The sequence below is a fragment of the Heterodontus francisci genome, chromosome 3, assembly GCF_036365525.1.
Source record: "Heterodontus francisci isolate sHetFra1 chromosome 3, sHetFra1.hap1, whole genome shotgun sequence".
Taxonomy (NCBI): domain Eukaryota; kingdom Metazoa; phylum Chordata; class Chondrichthyes; order Heterodontiformes; family Heterodontidae; genus Heterodontus; species Heterodontus francisci.
The window spans coordinates 172823391-172843932 of NC_090373.1; the positions used below are offsets into that span (position 1 = coordinate 172823391).

The window sequence follows — 20542 nt, forward strand, 5'->3', positions numbered from 1 at the left end:
CACTGAGCAGGTTATTGCTAAGCAAGTGCTGCTTGATGGCACTGTTGATGACAACTTCCATCACTTTACTGATGATTGAGAGTAGGCTGATGGGGCGGTAATTGGCTGGGTTGGACTTGTCTGCTTTTTGTGTACAGGACATACCTGGGCAATTTTCCACATTGCAGGGTAGATGCCAGTGTTGTAGCTATACTGGAACAGCTTGGCTAGGGGCCCGGCAAGTTCTGGAGCACAGGTCTTCAGGACTATTGCCGGAATATTGTCAGGGCCCATAGCCTTTGCAGTATCCAGTGCCTTCAGTCGTTTCTTGATATCAAGGGGAGTGAATCGAATTGGCTGAAGTCTGGCATCTATGATGCTGGGGACTTCAGGAGGAGGCCGAGATGGATTATCAACTCGACACTTCTGGCTGACGATTGTTGCAAATGCTTCAGCCTTATCCATGCTGAGAAATTCGTCGCAGTTGAGGACTGCAACACACCGCAACTTCCGACAACCTAAGTTACATCGAAACCCAGAAACCCATGCTGATGGTCCCACCGTTCCTATTCTTAAAGCGGCAGGGACCATTAGTCTTTGTTTATTAGCCCACGACCTGCACGGATTTTTACGTGCAAAAAAGTTAGGACTCATAAGCACAGGCGCAAGTCAGTAACCAGGCAGGGTAAATGAAGGCTTTTATATTTTAAAATGTTCCTCATGATTACCAGGCTCCGCTTCCATGGCTTCCCCAGCTCCTCTTCCCACCTGCTCTTGGCTCCTCTGGCGATTCTTCCCACCTGATCCTGGCTCCTGCGGCTATTCTTCCCACCAGCTCCCGGCTCCACTTCCCACCTGCTCCTGGTTCCTCTTCCCACCTGCTCCCAGTTTCTCCGTCTCCACTTCTCACCCTCTCTCGACTCCTCCCGCTCTCCTGGCTCCTCTTCCCCCATGCTCGCACCAGCTCCTAGCTCCACCTCCTCCAGTCCCACTTCCCATCAGCTCCCGGTTCCTCCGGCTCCGCTTCCCACCTGCTCCTGGCTCCAATTCCCACCAACTCCCGGTTCCACTTCCCACCCACTCCCGACCCACTCCCAGCTCCTCCGGCTCCAGTTCCCACCAGCAACCGACTCCACTTTCCACCCACCCATGGCTCCCCCACTCCCCGGGATGTTGGAAATGAGGAGTGCGGGGAGGAGGGCTATCCAAGTTTAATTGCGCCAGGAAGCTATGACATGTCCCTTTGTCAGTTGCTTCTCTGCAGTAACTTATAGGTTGACTTCACTAGCAAGCTTCCTAGGTTTACAGTTCAAAGATTGTTAAAGTATTTAAAAGTTCATAACGTTTCAAAGTTTACAGAAGTATTTAAAAGTGATTAAAATAATTAATAGTTTAAAAAGGTTCAGAACTATTCAAAATAATTCTGAAGCATTATAAAGCACCAATCTGAACATTAACTGCTTGACCTCAAGTAGCATGACTTCTTCTACTGACATCAATGGGGATGTATCTTCGCGAGAATGGACCTCGCTACTAGGCCTCGATATGGACTTTGCCGTTGAACCCATACTGCAGCTGTGAGAGCAAGTTGCTGCTGCAGCCTATGACCAAGGTCGGGTTGTGTTTATTCATGCAGTTGGAGGTGGACACCACAGTTTTGCCTCTGATAGGAAGATCCAGGCCATTAAATTGCATAAATGCTGATACTTTTTTTTATTCTTTCATGGGATGTGGGCACTGCTGGCAAGGCCAGCATTTGTTGCCCATCCCTAATTGCCCTTCAACTGAGTGATTTGTTCAGCCATTTCAGAGGGCAGTTCAGAGCCAACCACATTGCTGTGGGTCTGGAGTCACATGTAGGCCAGACCAGGTAAGGATGGCAGATTTCCTTCCCAAAAGGTCATTAGCGAACCAGATGAGTTTTTACAACAATCGATGATAGTTTCATGGCACTGCTACTGAGACGAGCTTTCAGTTCCAGATTTCTATTACGAACAGATCTCAGTGTTCTGATTTAGGATTTAGTCACCAGCCAGAAGTGCCAGGTGAATGATCCATCTCGGCCTCCTCCTGAGGTCTGCACCATCACAGATACCAGTCTTCAGCCAATTTGATTCACTCCACATATCAAGAAACGGCTGAAGGTACTGGATACTATAAAGGCTATAGGCCCTGACAACATCCTGGTTGTAGTACTGAAGACTGTACTCCAGATCTAGCTGCACCCCTAGTCAAGCTGTTCCAGTACAGCTGCAACACTGGCATCTACCCAACAATGTGGAAAATTGCCCAGGTACGTCCTGCCCACAAAAAACAGGACAAATCTAATCCAGCCAAATACCACCCAATCAGTTCTACTCTTGTTCATCAGCAAATGATGGAGGGTGTAATTGACAGTGCTATCAAGTGCCACCTATGCTCAGTTTGGGTTCCACCAGGGCCACTCGACTCCTGATCTCATTACAGACTTGGTCCAAACATGGACAAAAGAGCTGAACTTGAGAGGTCAAGTGAGAGTGATTGCCCTTGATATCAAGGCAGCATTTGACCAAGTGTGGCATCAAGGAGCCCAATCCAAACTTTTTTTTTATTCATTTGTGAGATGTGGACGTCGCTGGCTCAGGCAGCATTTATTGCCCATCCCTAATTTCCCATGAGCGGTGCGGTGAGCTGTCTTCTTGAACCGCTGCAGTCCTTGAACTGTAGGTACACCAGCAGTGGTGTTAGGAAGGGAGTTCCAGGATTTTGACCCAGCGACAGTGAAGAAACGGCAATATAGTTCCAAATATAGGGGAGGTGGTGGCGTAGTGGTATTGTCACTGGACTAGTAACGCAGAGACCCAGGGTATTGCTCCGGGGACAGGGTTCAAATCCTACCACAGCAGAAGGTGGAATTTGAATTCAATTAATAAAAAAATTTGGAATTAAAAAGCTAGTCTAATGATGGCCATGAAACCATTGTCGATTGTTGTAAAAACCCACCTGGTTCACTAATGTCCTTTAGGGAAGGAAATCTGCTGTCCTTACCTGGTCTGGCCTACATGTGACCAGAAACTAAACTGGACCTGCCACATAAATATCGTGGCTACAAGAGCAGGTCAGAGTCTGGGAATTCTGCAGTGAGTAACCCACCTCCGGACTCCCCAAAGTCTGTCCACTATCTACAAGGCACAAGTGAAGAATGCGATGGAATACTCTTCACTTGCCTGGATGAGTGTGGCTCCAACACTACACCATCCAGGACAAACAGCCCACTTGATCAGCACCCAATCCACTACCTTAAGCATTCACTTCCTCCACCACCGTCGCACAGTGCCAGCAATGTGTACCATCTACAAGATACATTGCAGCCACTCCCCAAGGCTCCTTCGACAGAACCTTCCAAACCCGCAAACTGTTTCACCTAGAAGGACAAGGGCAGCAGACACGTGAGAACACCATCATCTGTGAGTTCCCCTCCAAGCCACACCATCCTGACTTGGAACTATAACGCTGTTCCTTCACTGTCACTGGGTCAAAATCCTGGAACTCCCTACCGAACAGCACTGTGGGTGCCCCTGCAACAGATGGACTGCAGCAGTTCAAGAAGGCAGCTCACCACCATCTTCTCAAGGACAATTTGGGATGGGCCACAAATGCTGGCCTTGCCAGAAATGCCCACATCCCATGAAATGATAAATAAAAGAAAATGATGCAACAGCATTTACTATAGCCATTTCCAATTCTCCTGACCCATAGAATTTAAACAGAACAAACTAGGAAATAAGAAACTTAAGATCAAATATTATTTATATAATTCTTATTCATGTGATGGAGAGAAAATGGGATCATCACAACCTCAGCCTCCTATTCAACCCTGAGCTGAGTTTAACAGTCACTGTTCTCAGTGTAGAATTTCTTGACTATGTTCCTGGAAGAGACAGTTTCTTTCATGACCGAGAAGCCATGGATAAGGGAATGCCGTAACCTTTAGAAGGGTAAGATAATTTGGAGAGAAAGCACCATTCCACCTCCTCCTTGCCCAATTATATGACTACCCAAAGATATTTTACAAAATTCACCAACTTACTGCATGGCACCATCTTCCTAGTAGATGATATAATTTGGGATCTTGTGGCCTCAGTTCAATTGCTTTGTCTATATGAATCTATATATAAAAAAGAAATGGCAATGTGGCAACTAGTTAGTGCAGAATATCATGTGTAAATATTGTCTTAAAACTAAAAATAACTCGCACCATTGCAAAAAGGCGTGCATAATTACTCTCTTTTCAAAATCTTCCTTTGTTTAAAAATTCTTGTGTCCATGTCCCAAACCCCCTTTATTTCTGTGTCTCTCTCCCCCTTCTCCACAATTGGTGACAATGCCTTTAGTTATCACGTTCAGAATTCTGGAATTTCCTTTCTAAATTCCCTGTTTTCTTTAACATGGATTTCTTAAGTTGTGCCTTCAATCACCTCACCTAACTCTTCTTTCACAGAAACTGGAGAAGACCATTCAACTATCATGCCTGTTCTGCAATTCAATTACATCATGGCTAATCTGCATCTTTACTTCACTTGCTCGCTTTGGCTCCATATCTCTTAATATCCATACCTAACCAGAATCCCTCACACTTCCAAACCAGCTAAATATATCTTTTTGAAAAACTCTCTCAACTTGGGAGTGACCTTGAAAAAATTGCCTGTTTTATAAAGTCTATCAACAATGATGCATTTTTATACCAAATCATGCAAAATGACTGGTAAAGAAGTTCTACCCTCATCAATATAACTTTTGACTTAATAACTAAAACTTGGAAATTGTCTTTTTTTTTTAAAAAGACAACATTTCCCAACCTTTCATTTCTTTAAATACCCCCAAATTATATAGCTGTAAAATTTGAGTTATACAATCTTGCTGCAGACTAGGTACAAATCCTAGTAATAAGATTTTCTGGACAGCCGCTTTTCACCAGTCACCTCATTCCCCAGGCATAAGTTGGCTAACATTTACTTATGCATCAAATGTATTTAGAAGCAAATTTATTTAGAAGCAAAATTAACAGAAACAAAATGAAAGAAAATAACAGATTTGGCCACAAAGGTCTGGTATGCAGTGGTAGCACTTTTAGTTTGAACCATAGAACTTGTGAACTGGTAAAACCATGTCATGGTTATATTCAGTTTCAAGCGGCTTCTGGCTACAAAACTGCACATCAATAAACTCCAAAAGCTACCAAAGCTGTCTTCTCAGAGGTCTCAAGCCATTCACCAAACTTCAGAATAAAGCAGAACTGAAAGGCTGTTAAACAGGACCCACTGTGAAAATGGGCATTGCAGTTAGTGGTCCTTGAAAGGCAGGGTACAGTAGCAAATTAAACTATGTAAGTAATGGAAGGTTACAGTCCAGTGATCAATATTCAGTATTTGTACCACATGGGTAAGTTGTGTGTTCTTTTTTACTATTTAATAGGGTGAGCACTTCCATTCCAGTCTTAAATATTTCCTCAAAAGTAATAAAAGCATCTCAAAGTCACATTAGTTGGCTATGAACCAATGATGCCTGGGGGATAATTTTGACTGTGTGATAGTGTAAAACGGGTGATAGTGAATCAGCAGCCCATTTTACATTACTCGCAATTTTCTTTTCATTGACTTCAATGGAAACAAAAATCTGGACAGACGTAAAACAGGCTGCCGATTTGCTATTACCTATTTGACACTATGGCACAAAGTCAAAATGATCCTCCGGCATCCTGTTCCAAAGACAGGATGTTGCCACTAGTGCAGTACCTCGCTTCAGGGGGCCACAATACTGGCACAACTATAGGGTTATGCACCCACCCACCCAGACAGAAAAAAACATTGTGCTAATAAGGAGGATGACTGGTAATAAAGGTATTGCAAAATATGGTCAATTGACACAACTGCCTAACTTACTTTGAAAAGAGAGCCATTCTTGATTTTGGTCTGCACACTTCCGTGCTCTGAAAGATGCCCACAAATAATTGCAAGCCTGCAAATAACAGAAAACAAAATCATTCTATTGAAAAGCACAACCACATCAATATTTTAATAGTCTGATAAAGAGAACAATGACCAGGAAAGAGCAAAATATAACTATAAGCACACAAATTAATGTAAACACCTGATAATATTTCCTTGGATTTCCCATAGGCACTATGTTAATATAACTGGGAAGTCAGCAGCAATATATGAAAATTGCTTTTTTTGAACAAACAATATTTTGTTATTTTCTTTAGATATCCAAATTATATCAGAATCTAAGAAAGCAAAGCTAGTCAAATATTACCAGAGGCTTTGACTTACAGGTAGCTGTTCTCTGATGAGAACCTTGTGGGTAAAATGTCCCAATTTACGACTTGTGCAGTCCCGATCAATGCAATGAGTGCCTGACAGACTCTTCCTGTTTTACCAACTACCTGCTGCCAGGAATCAACTCCAAATACCTCATCTAATCACGTCGCCATCTCGTAGGCAACTCAGTTGGCAAATGAAGGCCAACTAGTGGCCACCTCCCCCATCATCTCACACCCTCCTTTCCTGGTACAAATCCCAATCAAGGAAAAAGGAAACTACTTCCAACAGAAACTTGTTCCATGTTAAATGCAAGTATGGGTCAAATCATGCTGTTTTTAAGGGGAACCATATTTTCTTGAATTACGAAATAATCCTAAAGTTCATAACAGGAGATTTCTGTGCATTTTCCAGAGTTCCCAAGCCTCATTTGTCTCATTCTTAAATTGAATTGATTGAATGCTGTTGCCACCAATGTACACGTGTACAGCACAAATAAGTCACTTAGAACTGGATGCAGAGCAGGTGGCTGAGGAATTTGGGAAAAGGGGGACTGGGAGAAAAGCTTCAGGTTTGCTTTATATTGCTCATGTGAAGCTCCTTAGGACATTTTACCTCATTAAAGCTGCTATAAAAATACAAGTTGTTGCTGTTGGTCAGTCAAAGGGAGACATTTTTAATGGGGTTTTTGAAGATAGGGACAAGACAAAACAGTTTTGGATGAGTATTATGGAGCAGGGCTGATATGACGTCCAGCGTTGTCTTGCAAGAATGTGGGGGGACAAGCTCTGATAGGAGTTAGAGAATGTCAGCTGGGAGATAATCCAAACAGGGTACAAGACAGTGAAATGATTTGTGAAAATTACAGGAATCTTGAGCTAGAATCTGAAAAGACAGAGAAGGACAGGGTTGATTGATGTACAGGAGAGAATTTGGATCAGAGTTTTGGATTAGCTGGGCGGCACTGTGGTTAGCACCGCAGCCTCACAGCTCCAGTGACCCGGGTTCAGTTCTGGGTACTGCCTGTGCGGAGTTTGCAAGTTCTCCCTGTGACTGCGTGGGTTTCCGCCAGGTGCTCCGGTTTCCTCCCACAGCCAAAGACTTGCAGGTTGATAGGTAAATTGGCCATTGTAAATTGCCCCAAGTGTAGGTAGGTGGTAGGAGAATGGTGGGGATGTGGTAGGGAATATGGGATTAATGTAGGATTAGTATAAATGGGTGGTTGTTGGTCAGCACAGACTCGGTGGGCTGAAGGGCCTGTTTCAGGGCTGTATCTCTAAATAAATAAATTTGTGAAGGTGGCAGTAAAAAGGCTGGCAAGGAGGGCACTTGAAAAATTGATCTCAAGGTGACTACGACATAAATGAGTGCTTTGGCTAAACACAGGGTATGAAACTGTGAGCTAAGCAGGTAATGTTCTAGAGGTCAAAGGTAGCAGTTTTGGCAAAAGATCAGATATGGGGTAGAAAGCTCAGTTCAGAGTTCAACAGAACTCAAAGGCCTTACTTTTAGCTGATTTTTCTTTGAAGCTTGGTCCTTGGAGGCCAGTTTAGAGTGAGCATTTTGAGTTGTGTTTTACATAGTGGACATATTTTATTTCCTTATTAGTCTTGGGTAAGCTAAAATTTTGATTTATTTCATATGAACTGCCAATGGTAGAACCCCAAAGAAATACATCATTAATTCACTTACTTAAGTGCCTTCATTTATTGAATGTTGGGAAACAAGAACAAGAAAAAGAACACCATAGCAATTCACGGAACAGCTGATGTCATATGACAGAAACCTTGAAGTAGAAACTGATTGTAAGAGTCTGAGTGGACCCATAATTCTAATTTCCAACAGCATTGTTATCAGTGAAGAAAACATTTGAATTAGCATACAGGTAATAAAAGTAATGTGCGAGTCTGCTGGAAAATACAGACACCTGAAGAACCTCAAGGACCCACTTTTCAGTCCCCATAAGTCTCGGGACCCAATTTGATCACCTATAATATAAATGGTAATTTTGTAAGTTTGCACTCCCAGAGCAGAACTTTGTCTGACAGGGTGTGTTGGTATCACAGGGTCAGATTGGTAAAGTGGATTATACAGAATTAATTGAGTCGGCCCAATTTGTACTGCATGCAATTTCCCAACAGAGAAAGGGTGCTCTCTCTCATAAATCACTCAAGAGCCAGATTAAAGCCCCGAAGTCCATGTAAATGAGCTACAATATCTTGTGTCCTTTGGCAAGAATGTGCTGACTGCTTGGTTCGTGCATATAAAATGTATGCTGAAGTGAAGGCATGTTCTGGCCCTTGAGAGTTGGATTCTTAAATGTGTTTTGCTGTGCTTCCTGTTGCAGTTTATAGTGCTTTTTGGATTCTTTATGCAGCATTTTCATTGTTACATCACTTGCAGTTTTTGCTTATTGACTTTTTATTATAAAAGTACTTCCCCCACAATATAGATTTTTTTGCCCTACCTTTCCCCTTCATGGGAATATACCTTGGCTGTGCCCAAACTATCTCTTCTTTAAAGGCAATCCATTGTTCAGTTATAATTTTGCCTGCCAATCATTGATTCCAATTTATCTGGGTCAGATCCATTCTTACCTCATTGAAATTGGCTTTCCCCTAGTTAATTATTCTTACTCTGGACTGTTCCTTGTCCTTTTCCATAGCCAACCTAAAGCTTATGATCAAATGATCACTGTCCCTAAAAGTTCCCCGTGAGACATTTGATCCACTTGCTCCACCTGATTCCCAAGAACCAGCTCCAGCAACGCCTCCTTTCTCGTTGGACTGGGAACATACTGCTGTGGAAAATTCTCTGGAACACACTCTAGGAACTGTTGCTGCTCTCCGCCCTTTACACTACTACTATCCCAGTCTATATTCAGATAATTAAAATCCCCCATTATAGCTACTCTATAAATCTTGAACCTCTCTGTAATTTCCCTGCAAATTTGTTCCTCCACTAGTTGGTGACCTATAAGACTACACCGAGCAATGTAATTGTACTTTTTTTGTTCCTTAGCTTTAGCCAAATAGATTCTGTCCTTGACCCCTCTAGCACATCCTCTGCAACACTGCAATATTCTCCTTAAATCAGTACTACCACCTCTTTCCCTTTCCTTATCTTGCATGAACACCTTGTATCCAGGATTATTTAATACCCAGTCCTGCCTTCTTTGAGCCAGGTCTCCGTTACAGCTAAAATATCATATTTCCATGTGACTATGTATGCCTGCAACTCACCAATCTAATTTACCACACTCCGCACATTCATATACATGCACAGTAAAGATAATTTAGACTTTATTACTTTCCCCCTTACTCTGAACCCACCTAATAACTTACTATTTTCTACTCCAGTGCTACCTGTTTCTCCCAGTATTCTGTGCATCTTGGTATTCCTCACCCCTGCTAAGTTAGTTGAAACCCTCCCCTTTGCACTATCAAATCAGCGGACAAGGAAATTGGTCCTGTTATTTCATGGGATGTGGGTGTCGCTGGCTAGGCCAGCATTTATTACGCACCCCTAATTACCCTTGAGAAGTGGTGGTGAACTGCCTTCTTGAACCGCTGCAGTCCATCTGCTGCGGGTATACCGACAGTGCTGTTCGGGAGGGAATTCCAGGATCTTGACCCAGTGACAGTGAAAGAACTGCAATATATTTCAAGTTAGGATAGTGTGAGGCTTGGAGAGGAACTTGCAGATGGTGGCGTTCGCATGCGTCTGCTACCCTTGTCCTTCTAGTGGAAAAGGTTGCAGGTTTGGAAGGTGCTGTTGAAGGAGCTGTAGTGAGCTGCTGCAGTGCACCTTGTATATGGTACACACTGCTGTCACTCTGCGGCGATGGTGGAGGGAGTGAATGTTTAAGATGGTCGACGGGGTGCTGATCAAGAAGGCTGCTTTGTCCTGGATGGTGTCAAGCTTCTTGAGTGTTGTTGGACCTGCACTCATTAAGGCAAGTGGAGAGTATTCCATCACACTCCTGACTTTTGCCTTGAAGATGTTGGACAGGCTTTGGGGAGTCAGGAGGTGGGTTATTTGCTGCAGAATTTCCAGTCTCTGACCTGTTCTTGGAGTCACAGTATTTATGTGGCTGGTCCAGTCAAGTTTCTGGTCAGTGGTAACAACCTGGATGCTGATACTGGGGGTTTCAACAATTGCAATGCTGTTGAGGGGAGATGGTCAGATTCTCTCTTGTTGATGATGGTCTTTGCCTGGTACCTGTAAGGCACGAATGTTACTTGCCAGTTATCAACCCAAGACTGAATGTTGTCCAGATCTTGCTGAATATGGACTCAGACTGCTTAAGTATATCAGAGAAGAATCACAGAATCGCTACAGTGCAGAAGGCGGCCATTCGACCCATCGTGTCCGCACTGGCTCTCTGAAAGAGCAATTCCCTCAGTTCCATTCCCTTGCCTTCTCCCCGTAACTCTGAACATTCTTCCTTTTCGTATAACTGTCTAATTCCCTTTTGAATGCTTCAATTGACCTGCCTCCAGCATTTTCTCAGGCAGCGCATCGCAGATCTTAACCACTCACTGCGTGAAAAAGTTTTTCCTCATGTTACTTTTGCTTCTCTTACTAAATACTTTAAATCTGTGCCCTCTTGTTCTCGATCCTTTCATGAGTGGGAACAGTCTCTATCTACTCTGTGCAGACCCCTCATGATTTTGAATACCTCTATCAAATCACCTCTCAGCTTTCTCTTCTCCAAAGAAAACAGTTCTAACTTCTCCAATCTATCTTAATAACTGAAATTCCTCATCCCTGGAACTATTCTCGTTAATCTTTTCTGTACTGTCTCCAATGCCCTCAAGTCTTTCCTAAAGTGTGTTGCCCAGAACTGGACGCAATACTCCAGCTGAGGCTGAATTAGTGTCTTATATAAATTCACCATAACTTTCTTGCTCTATGCCCCTATTAATAAAGCCCATGATACTGTATGCTTCATTAACCACACTCTCAACCTGTCCTGCCACCTTCAATGACTTATGCACATATAGATTTAGGTCCCACTGCTCCTGCACCCCCTTTAGAATTGTACCCTTTATTCTATATTGTCTCTCCATGTTCTTCCTACCAAAATGAATCACTTCACATCTCTCTGCATTGAACTTCATCTGTCACCTGTCTGTCCACTCCACCAACTTGTCTACGTCCTTGTTATGAGGAGTTGCGAATGGTACTCAACACCGTACAATCAATGGACATCCCCACTTCTAGTCTTGTGATGGAGGGAAGATGAAGCAGCTGAAGATGATCGGGCCGAGAACACCACCCTGACGGTTTAGGTGCAACCTGTCCAGCCTGAACAGGTCCCATCTCCCCCAGAGCTGGTTCCAATCCCAGGAATCTAAAGCCAACCCTCTTGCACCATCTACTTTATCCTCCTATGTCTATACTCACTTGAATGTTGTACCAGGAGTAATCGGAGAATACTACTTTTGAGGTCTTGTTTGCTAATTTCTTACCTAGCTCTCTAAATTCTGACTGCAGGACCCAATCCCTCTTTCTACTTATGTCGTTGGTACTGACCATGACTGTTGGCTGTTGACCCTCCATTGTTGTCCATCCCTAATTGCCCTTTCGAAGGTGGTGGTGAGCTGCCTTCTTGTACAGCCAAAGTGAACTTTCAAGAGTGCTAGAACTCAACAAAAAAATCCTCCTAAAAGTCAAACAGTATCCAGAAATAATAAACCAGCAACTAACCTGTAATTACTGCACTTTTAAATAGCTCGTGGTGAGGGGGCCTTCATGCCAATTAGCATCATATTGTGCTGTGTGAGGTCAGCACGCGGTGAAGTGCTGGGCTGGTCCAAAATGGAAAATAGGTTCTGCACGAAGCAGAAACTATTTCTCCACATCCACCGTATTGAAGTACTTCAAAATTTTAAACACCTCTATTCTTATCTTTTCCAGAGAAAAGAACACAGCCGCCTCAATTTTACCTGACAGTTACATACCTGAATATCTATTTTATGAATTCATGTTTACAATGCCACATAAGTGGAAGTTTCTTATCTAAGATGGGCTCTTTGGATATGAGTCATGCAGGGAAAGTGCTCCCCCATTTAAAGAATAACTGGACAAGTTAGTCCAGAACTTTCTTGCAAATAGTGGGTTACAGTGGTTCTGGTAGGGACCACCTGTCTACCCCTTCCACTGGCCAGCAACCTAAATAAAGCACGTTTTAGTTAAGTGGCACAAAGTTATGTTGCAGATATGAAATATTAAATATAAACATTGAAGGAGAAAATAGTTCCATTACAGCATATATTTCCTTCTCTCAATATGCTAGACAATCTTGCCTTCTTACCTCCTACACTCACTTCTGTTCATTCTGACAGGATAGTTTGTCTTTTCCTGGTTCGAACATGCCAAGAAATATGTAAAATTAAACAACGTATTCTGCCAGCTCAATGTTAGTACACATTAAAACTAATCAATATTAATTCTGCTGTTATTAAAACCTTGGATCTGCAGTTAGAACAAAGAACAAAGAACAGTACCGCACAGGAACAGGCCATTCGGCCCTCCAAGCCTGCACCGATCTTGATGCCTGCCTAAACTAAAACCTTCTGCACTTCCGGGGTCCATATCCCTCTATTCCCATCCTATTCATATATTTGTCAAGATGCCTCTTAAACGTCATTATCGTACCTGCTTCCACCACCTCCCCCGGCAACTGAAATTGAAAATGGCAGTTGAAAATGGTAAACTCAGTATCTTTTCCAAAATATGTTTTGGCACTCAAGAAATGCCTCACTACGTAAAGTTTATAAAGTAAGTACAGTAGTTTGGTTTGTGTGACCTTGTGATAGATTGTTAAACAACGTCAAGCAAGATGCATGATCTGATCAAAGCAGTGAAAGGAATCTAGCTAATCCTGCCAACTAGAGCAGCAGGGCACAACTATCTCTTATGCAATGGTTTTAAGTTCAGAAGGCCACAAAAGGTCATTTGAATGGGGGGGGGTGAGTGGTGGTGGTGGAAAAGGGAAGATGTAAAATTCAATTTGGCAGACACAGTCCAGAGTGGCAAAATCTATTTTTTTTAAATTTACTCACTAATTTACTTTGTACTTCTACCACACAAACATAAAACCTTGAATGATGCATGTTCTTGGTATGGTAGGAACAATAACGGTTTCTTAAATCTTGAGACAAGAGTGCTACAATCAAAGCCAGCTCCATTTACATTACAGTCACAGCAGGGCAGGTCTCCTCAATGTTAGCGTTGGATGAGCACAAAAGCAATCAAAATTAAAATGCAGCATAGCAACCACGGAGGGTGCTAGTATTGGTTAGAAAGCAATATCCAGTGCCGTATTGATTCAATCAGCAAACCAGATTCTTTACTTTCACAGCTGGGTAAGGGATAGCAATATTAGTTTCACATCATTTGTCTCTTTATATTTATTTATTTTTAATACAATTTTTATGATGCATTTACACATGTATTAGCATAAATGCAGTGCTAAAATTTGAATACAAAGCTTCTGAATCTCAAATTACTGCATTTGCATTTCTTCTACAAAGACTCAACCCAGCTGATGGCATGACAGTGCCGTAATTTCCTGGTTCTAGTGTAACAGATGAAACCAACACAACGTTCCAGAATCCAAGGGTTTATGACCCATTTTGATATCGTCTTTTCCTACCTATTGCTACAATTTCAACCTTAGGCCAGTAGACTTACGGATGGTGGCATAGTGATAATGCCACTGAATGGCAATCCAGAGGCTCAGGCTAATGCTGCGGGAACTCAGGTTCAAATCCCACTATGGCAGCTGGTGGAATTTAAATTCAATCTTTTAATAAAAATCTGGAATTGAAAGCTAGTCTCAGTAAATTTTCATTGATTGTCATAAAAACCCATCTGGTTCACGACTGTCTTCGGGGAAGGAAATCTGCCATCCTTACCTGGTCTGGCTTGCCTGTGACTCCAGACCCACAGTAATGTGGCTGATTCTTAACTGCCCTCTGAAATGGCCTGGCAAGCCACTCAGTTCAAGAGCAATTCAGGATGGGCAACAAACTCCCACATCCCATGAAAGAATACAAAGATAGAACAGACAATTGCTTGTAACACAGATTGGGCGCTTGGAATTCCACTGTGCAGGGACAAAAGCACTAAAATGAAATGATGCTGTAATGCACTGGGTGTTGAAGGAAATCCAAACACTTAATTCTGTGTAATAAAAACATGAAATGCTGGAACCACTCAGCAGGTCTGGCAGCATCTGTGAAAAGAGAAGCAGAGTTAACGTTTCGGGTCAGTGACCCTTCTTCAGAAACGTTAACTCTGCTTCTCTTTCCACAGATACTGCCAAACCCGCTGAGTGGTTCCAGCATTTCTTGTTTTTATTTCAGATTTCTAGCATCCGCAGTATTTTGCTTTTATATTAACTTAATTCTGTGTAATGGCAGTAATCTGGCCAGTTTAATTGCAATGCGGTATTTTACATGGCTCATTTGGAATGGACAGGTTAGCTATTAACAGCAGCATTGGGAGATAGCTCCATTAAACTCAGTGCCCACCGGCTTCACACAGTTGGAAGGATTACACCAGGTGTATTTTATTGTGTTTTCATACCAGTATAAAACTGTTGGTGTAGTATATGCTTTGCTGGTGAGTACAGAAAAAATATGTGACATGGCTAAGAAAACGGTTTGCTGTCTGAAAAACTTCTTTTGGGCCTCCTTATCTCGAGAGACAATGGATACGTGCCTGGAGGTGGTCAGTGGTTTGTGAAGCAGCGCCTGGAGTGGCTATAAAGGCCAATTCCAGAGTGACAGGCTCTTCCACAGGTGCTGCAGAGAAATTTGTTTGTCGGGGCTGTTGCACAGTTGGCTCTCCCCTTGCGCCTCTGTCTTTTTTCCTGCCAACTACTAAGTCTCTTTGACTCGCCACATTTTAGCCCTGTCTTTATGGCTGCCCGCCAGCTCTGGTGAACGCTGGCAACTGACTCCCACGACTTGTGATCAATGTCACAGGATTTCATGTCGCGTTTGCAGACGTCTTTAAAGCGGAGACATGGACGGCCGGTGGGTCTGATACCAGTGGCGAGCTCGCTGTACAATGTAAACTAAAAGAAAAATAAACTACTTCACTTAGTCTTTTATAATACATGCATGGCCAAATTTTGATTTGAACTGTCAACTGTAAAGCTAATGTGCTTCTCTGCTATGTACATTATATGCAAAATTCTCATCATACATTAACAGATAAATCTTAGATGTGCATAATTTCAAACTCTTAGAACTACTGCGATAGATCTAAATTTTAAACATCGCCAAAGATAACTTTTCACAAAACATTGGTTAAGCCACAATTAGAGGACTTAGTGCAGTTTTAGCAGCCACATTCCAGAAAGGACATTAAAGCTCGAGTTTTGCTGAAAATAGAGACATGCTGTTGAAGCTTTTCATCTTGCACTCATCAGGACAATCACATGAATAACCAATGTAAGGGAAAACAACAACTTACACTGCATGAGAAGAGAGTGCTGATTGGTTGGCAAGTGAACTCTGGATGGTAGAGGCATTGTCATGGAGATACACCAGTTTATGGTGATTGACAGTTAACTGCCAAGCTTTGTTTGAAATTTAAACCAGGTGCATTTGCGCGTACTGGAAGCTACATATATTAATACAGTGTCCTGTTCTTTGCAGACAGAAAGAACATGAACACACATATGAACACATGAATTAGGAGCAGGAGTAGGCCACTCAGCCCCTCAAGCCTGCTCTGCCATTCAATAAGTCCATGGCTGAACTGACTACTCCACATTTCCAATTATCCTCGATAACCTTTCACCCCTTTGCTTATCAAGAATCTATCTACTTCTGCCCTAAATATATTCAAAGATTCTGCTTCCATCGTCTTTTGAGGAAGAGAATTCCAAAGACTCACGATCCTCTGAGAGAAAAACATTCTCTTCATCTCTTTCTTAAATGGGCGACCCCTTATTTTTAAACAGTGATCCCTAGTTCTAGATTCTCCCACAAGGGAAAACATCCTTTCCACATACACCCTGTCAAGACTCCTCTGGATCTTATATGTATGTTTCAATCAAGTTGCCTCTTACTCTTTTAAATTCCAGCGGATACAAGCCTAGCCTGTCCAATCTTCACTTGTAAGACAGCCCACCCATTCCAGGTATTAATCTAGTAAACCTTCTCTGTACTGCCTCCAACGCATTTACATCCTTCCTTAAATAAGGAGACCAGTACTATACATTGTACTCTAGATGTGGTCTCACCAATGCCCTATATAGATGAAGCATAACCTCCCTACTTTTGTATTCAATTCCCCTCGTGATAAACGATAACATTGTATTAGCTTTCCTAATTACGTGCTGTACCTGCAAACTAACCTTTTGAGATTCATGCACGGACACCCAGTTCCCTCTGCATCTCGGAGCTCTGCAATCTCTCACCATTTAGATAATATGCTTCTTTTTTATTATTCCTGCCAAAGTGGACAATTTCACACTTGCCCACATTATACTCTATTTGCCAGGTCTTTGCCCACTCACTTAACCTATCTATATCCCTTTGTAGCCTCCTTATGTCCTCTTCACAAGTTATTTTCCTACCTATCTTTGTGTCATCAGTAAATTTAGCAACCATAGCTTCGGTCCCTTCATCTAAGTCATTTATATAAATTGTAAAAAGTTGAGGCCCCAGTACAGATCCCTGTGGCACACCACTCATTGCATCTTGCCAACCAGAAAATGAACCATTTATGCCTACTCTGTTTCCTGTTAACTAGCTAATCTTCCATCCATGCCAATATGATGCCCCCTACACCATGAGCTTTTATTTTCTGCAATAACTTTTGAGGTGGCACCTTATCAACTGTCTTCTGTAAATCTAAGTACAATACATCCCCTTTATCCACAGCACATGTAACTCTCTCAAAGAACTCCAATAAATTGGTTAAACATGATTTCCCTTTCTCAAAACCATGCTGACTCTGTCTGACTACCTTGAATTTTTCTAAATGCCCTGCTATAATGTCTTTAATAATAGCTAACATTTTCCACAAGACAGATGTTAAGCTAACTGGCCTGTCTCCCTCCCTTTTTGAATAAAGGAGTTACATTGTTTTTTCCAATCTAACGGAACCTTCCCTGAAACTAGAGAATTTTCACAGAACCACAGAATAATACAGAGCAGAAGAGGCCCTTCGGCCCATCGAGTCTGCGCTGATGCATTAAAACACCTGACCTGATTAGCTAATCCCATTTGCCAGCACTTGGCCCATAGCCTTGAATGTGATGACGTGCCAAGTGCTCATCCAGGTACTTTTTAAAGGATGTGAGGCAACCTGCAGCTACCACCCTCCCAGGCAGGGCATTTCAGACCGTCACCACCTCTGGGTAAAAAAGTTCTGCCTCAAATCCCCTTTAAACCTCCAGCACCTCACTTTAAACTTGTGACCCCTCATAACTGACCCTTCAACTAGGGGAACAGCTGATCCCTATCCATGCCCCTCAATCTTGTACACCTAGATCAGGTCACCCCTCAGTCTTCTCTGCTCCAGTGAAAACAACCCAAGCCTATCCAACCTCTCTTCATAGCTTAAATGTTCCATCCCAGGCAACATCCTGGTGAATCGCCTCTGCACCCCCTCCAATGCAATCACATCCTTCCTATAATGTGGCGACCAGCATTGCACACAGTACTCCAGCTGTGGCCTTACCAAAGTTCTGTACAACTCCAACATGACCTCCCTGCTTTTGTAATCTATGCCTCGATTGATAAAGGCAAGTGTCCAATATGCCTTTTTCACCACCCCATTAACCTGCCCTTCTGCCTTCAGAGATCTATGGACAAACACGCCAAGGTCCCTTTGTTCCTCAGAACTTCCCAGTGTCAGGCCATTCATTGAATACTTCCGTGTCACATTACTCCTTCCAAAGTGTATCACCTCACATTTTTCAGCGTTGAATTCCATCTGCCACTTTTCTGCCCATTTGACCATCTTCCTGTCACCTAAGACACTCCACCTCACTGTTAACCACTCGGCCAATCTTTGTGTCATCCGCGAACTACCTCCCACATAGTCATCTATGTCGTTTATATAAATGACAAACAATAGGGGAACCAGCACAGATCCCTGTGGTACGCCACTGGACACTGGCTTCCAGTCACTAAAACAGCCGTCTGTCATCACTCTCGTCTCCTACAGCTGAGCCAATTTTGAATCCACCTGATCAAGTTACCCTGTAACCCATGTGCATTTGCTTTCTTGATAAGTCTCCCATGTGGGACCTTGTCAAAGGCTTTGCTGAAATCCATGTAAACTACATCAACTGCACTACCTTCATCTACACACCCGGTCACACGCTCAAAAAAAGTCAAACAAATTTGTTAGGCATGACCTCCCTCTGACAAAGCCATGCTGACTATTCCTAATCAAATTTTGCCTCTCCAAGTGGAGACAGATTCTCTCCTTCAGAATTTTCTCCAATTGTTTCCCTACCACTGACGTGAGACTCACTGGTCTGTAGTTCCCTGGCTTATCTCTACAACCTTTCTTAAATAGTGGGACCACATTAGCTGTTCTCCAGTCCTCTGGCACCTCCCCCGTGGCCAGAGAGGAATTAAAAATTTGGGTCAGAGCCCCTGCAATCTCCACCCTCGCCTCCCACAGCATCCTGGCACACAAATCGTTTGGACCTGGAGATTTGTTCACTTTTAAGCCTGCCAAAACCTTCAATACCTTGTCACTCCCTATGACAATTTGCTCAAGAACCTCACAGTCTCTCTCTCTAAGTTCCATATCTACATCCTCATTCTTATTCTCTTAGGTGAAGACAGATGTGAAGTATTCGTTCAACACCCTACCAATGTCCTCTGGCTCCACCCACAAGTTTCCCCCTTGGCCCCAAATGGGTCCTACTCTTTCCCTGGTTATCCTCTTCCCATTGATATACTTAGAGAATATCTTGGGATTTTCCCTACTTTTACCAGCCAGAGCTTTCTCATATCCCCTCTTTGCTCTCCTAATTGCTTTCTTAAGCTCCATCCTACACTTTCTGTACTCCACTAATGCTTCCATTGATTTGCTCTCCTTGTATTTGCTAAAAGCCTCTCTTTTCCTTCTCATCATACCCTGAATGTTTCTGGTCATCCATGGTTCTCTGGGCTTGTTGCTCCTACCTAGTACCCTCCCCATTTCCTTTTTAAATGCCCCCCACTGGTCTTCTGTAGATTTCCCGACAAGTAACTCTTTCCAGTCTACCTTGGCCAGATCCTACCTTATTTTACTAAAATTCGCTCTCCCCCAATCCAAAACCTTCTTTTGCAACTTGTCTATTTCGTTCTCCATAACAAGCTTAAATTGTACCATGTTGTGGTCGCTATCACCAAAATGCACCCCCACCAACACATCAACCACCTGTCCAGCTTCATTCCCCAGAATTAGGTCCAGCACTGCACCCTCCCTTGTTGGATCCTCTACATATTGAGCTAAAAAGTTCTCCTGTATACATTTTAAGAGACAGGTGGGGATGTTTGGTAGGAATATGGGATTAGTGTCGGATTAGTATAAATGGGTGGTTGATGTTCGGCACAGACTCGGTGGGCCGAAGGGCCTGTTTCAGTGCTGTATCTCTAATCTAATCTAATCTAACTCCACTCCATCTAAGCTCTTAACACGATGACTATCCCGATTAATGTTGGGAAAGTTGAAATCACCGAATATAATTACCCTATTATTTTTACACACCTCTGCAAATTGCGCACATATTTGCTCCTCAATTTCCCGCTGACCATCTGGGGGTCTATAATAAACACATAGCAATGTGGCTGTCCCTTTTTTATTCCTAAACTCTACCCATAAAGCTTCATTTGATGCCCCCTCCAAGATATTTTCTCTCCTTACTGCAGTCACTGACTCCTTAACTAATATTGCAATGCCCCCTCCTCTTTTACTCCCTCCTCTGTCTCGCCTGAAGATTCTATATCCCGGGATATTGAGCTGCCAATCCTGCCCCTCCCTCAACCATGTCTCCGTGATGACGACTATATCACAATTCCACGTGTCAATCATTGCCCTTAACTCATCCGTTTTACCTGCAAGACTCCTGGCATTAAAGTACAGGCCTTTCATCCTGGTCTTACTCCCTTGAAACTTACTTCCGCTGTATTCCCTCTGACTTGTTCGCTTTCCTGTGTTAAGCTGTGTCCCTATTCTGCTCGGAGTCTGCATCCCCTCCCCCTGACAAATTAGTTTAAACTCCTCCCAAC

General features: G+C 42.9%; 1 protein-coding gene across 3 annotated transcripts in view; it reads right to left on the reverse strand.

Annotated features, from left to right (window-relative positions):
- Window positions 1-20542, reverse strand: part of LOC137364463 (regulator of microtubule dynamics protein 2) — a 192937-nt gene that overhangs the window by 31575 nt on the left and 140820 nt on the right. For 2 of the 3 annotated variants that reach the window (XM_068027674.1, XM_068027669.1), the window contains exons 5-6: window positions 5901-5976; window positions 4049-4126 (exon numbers count right to left, since the gene is read on the reverse strand). In XM_068027674.1, the coding sequence (XP_067883775.1) occupies window positions 4049-4126; window positions 5901-5976 (154 nt within the window). The remainder of the gene's footprint in view (window positions 1-4048; window positions 4127-5900; window positions 5977-20542) is intronic. The other variant, XM_068027670.1, reaches the window with a different exon arrangement.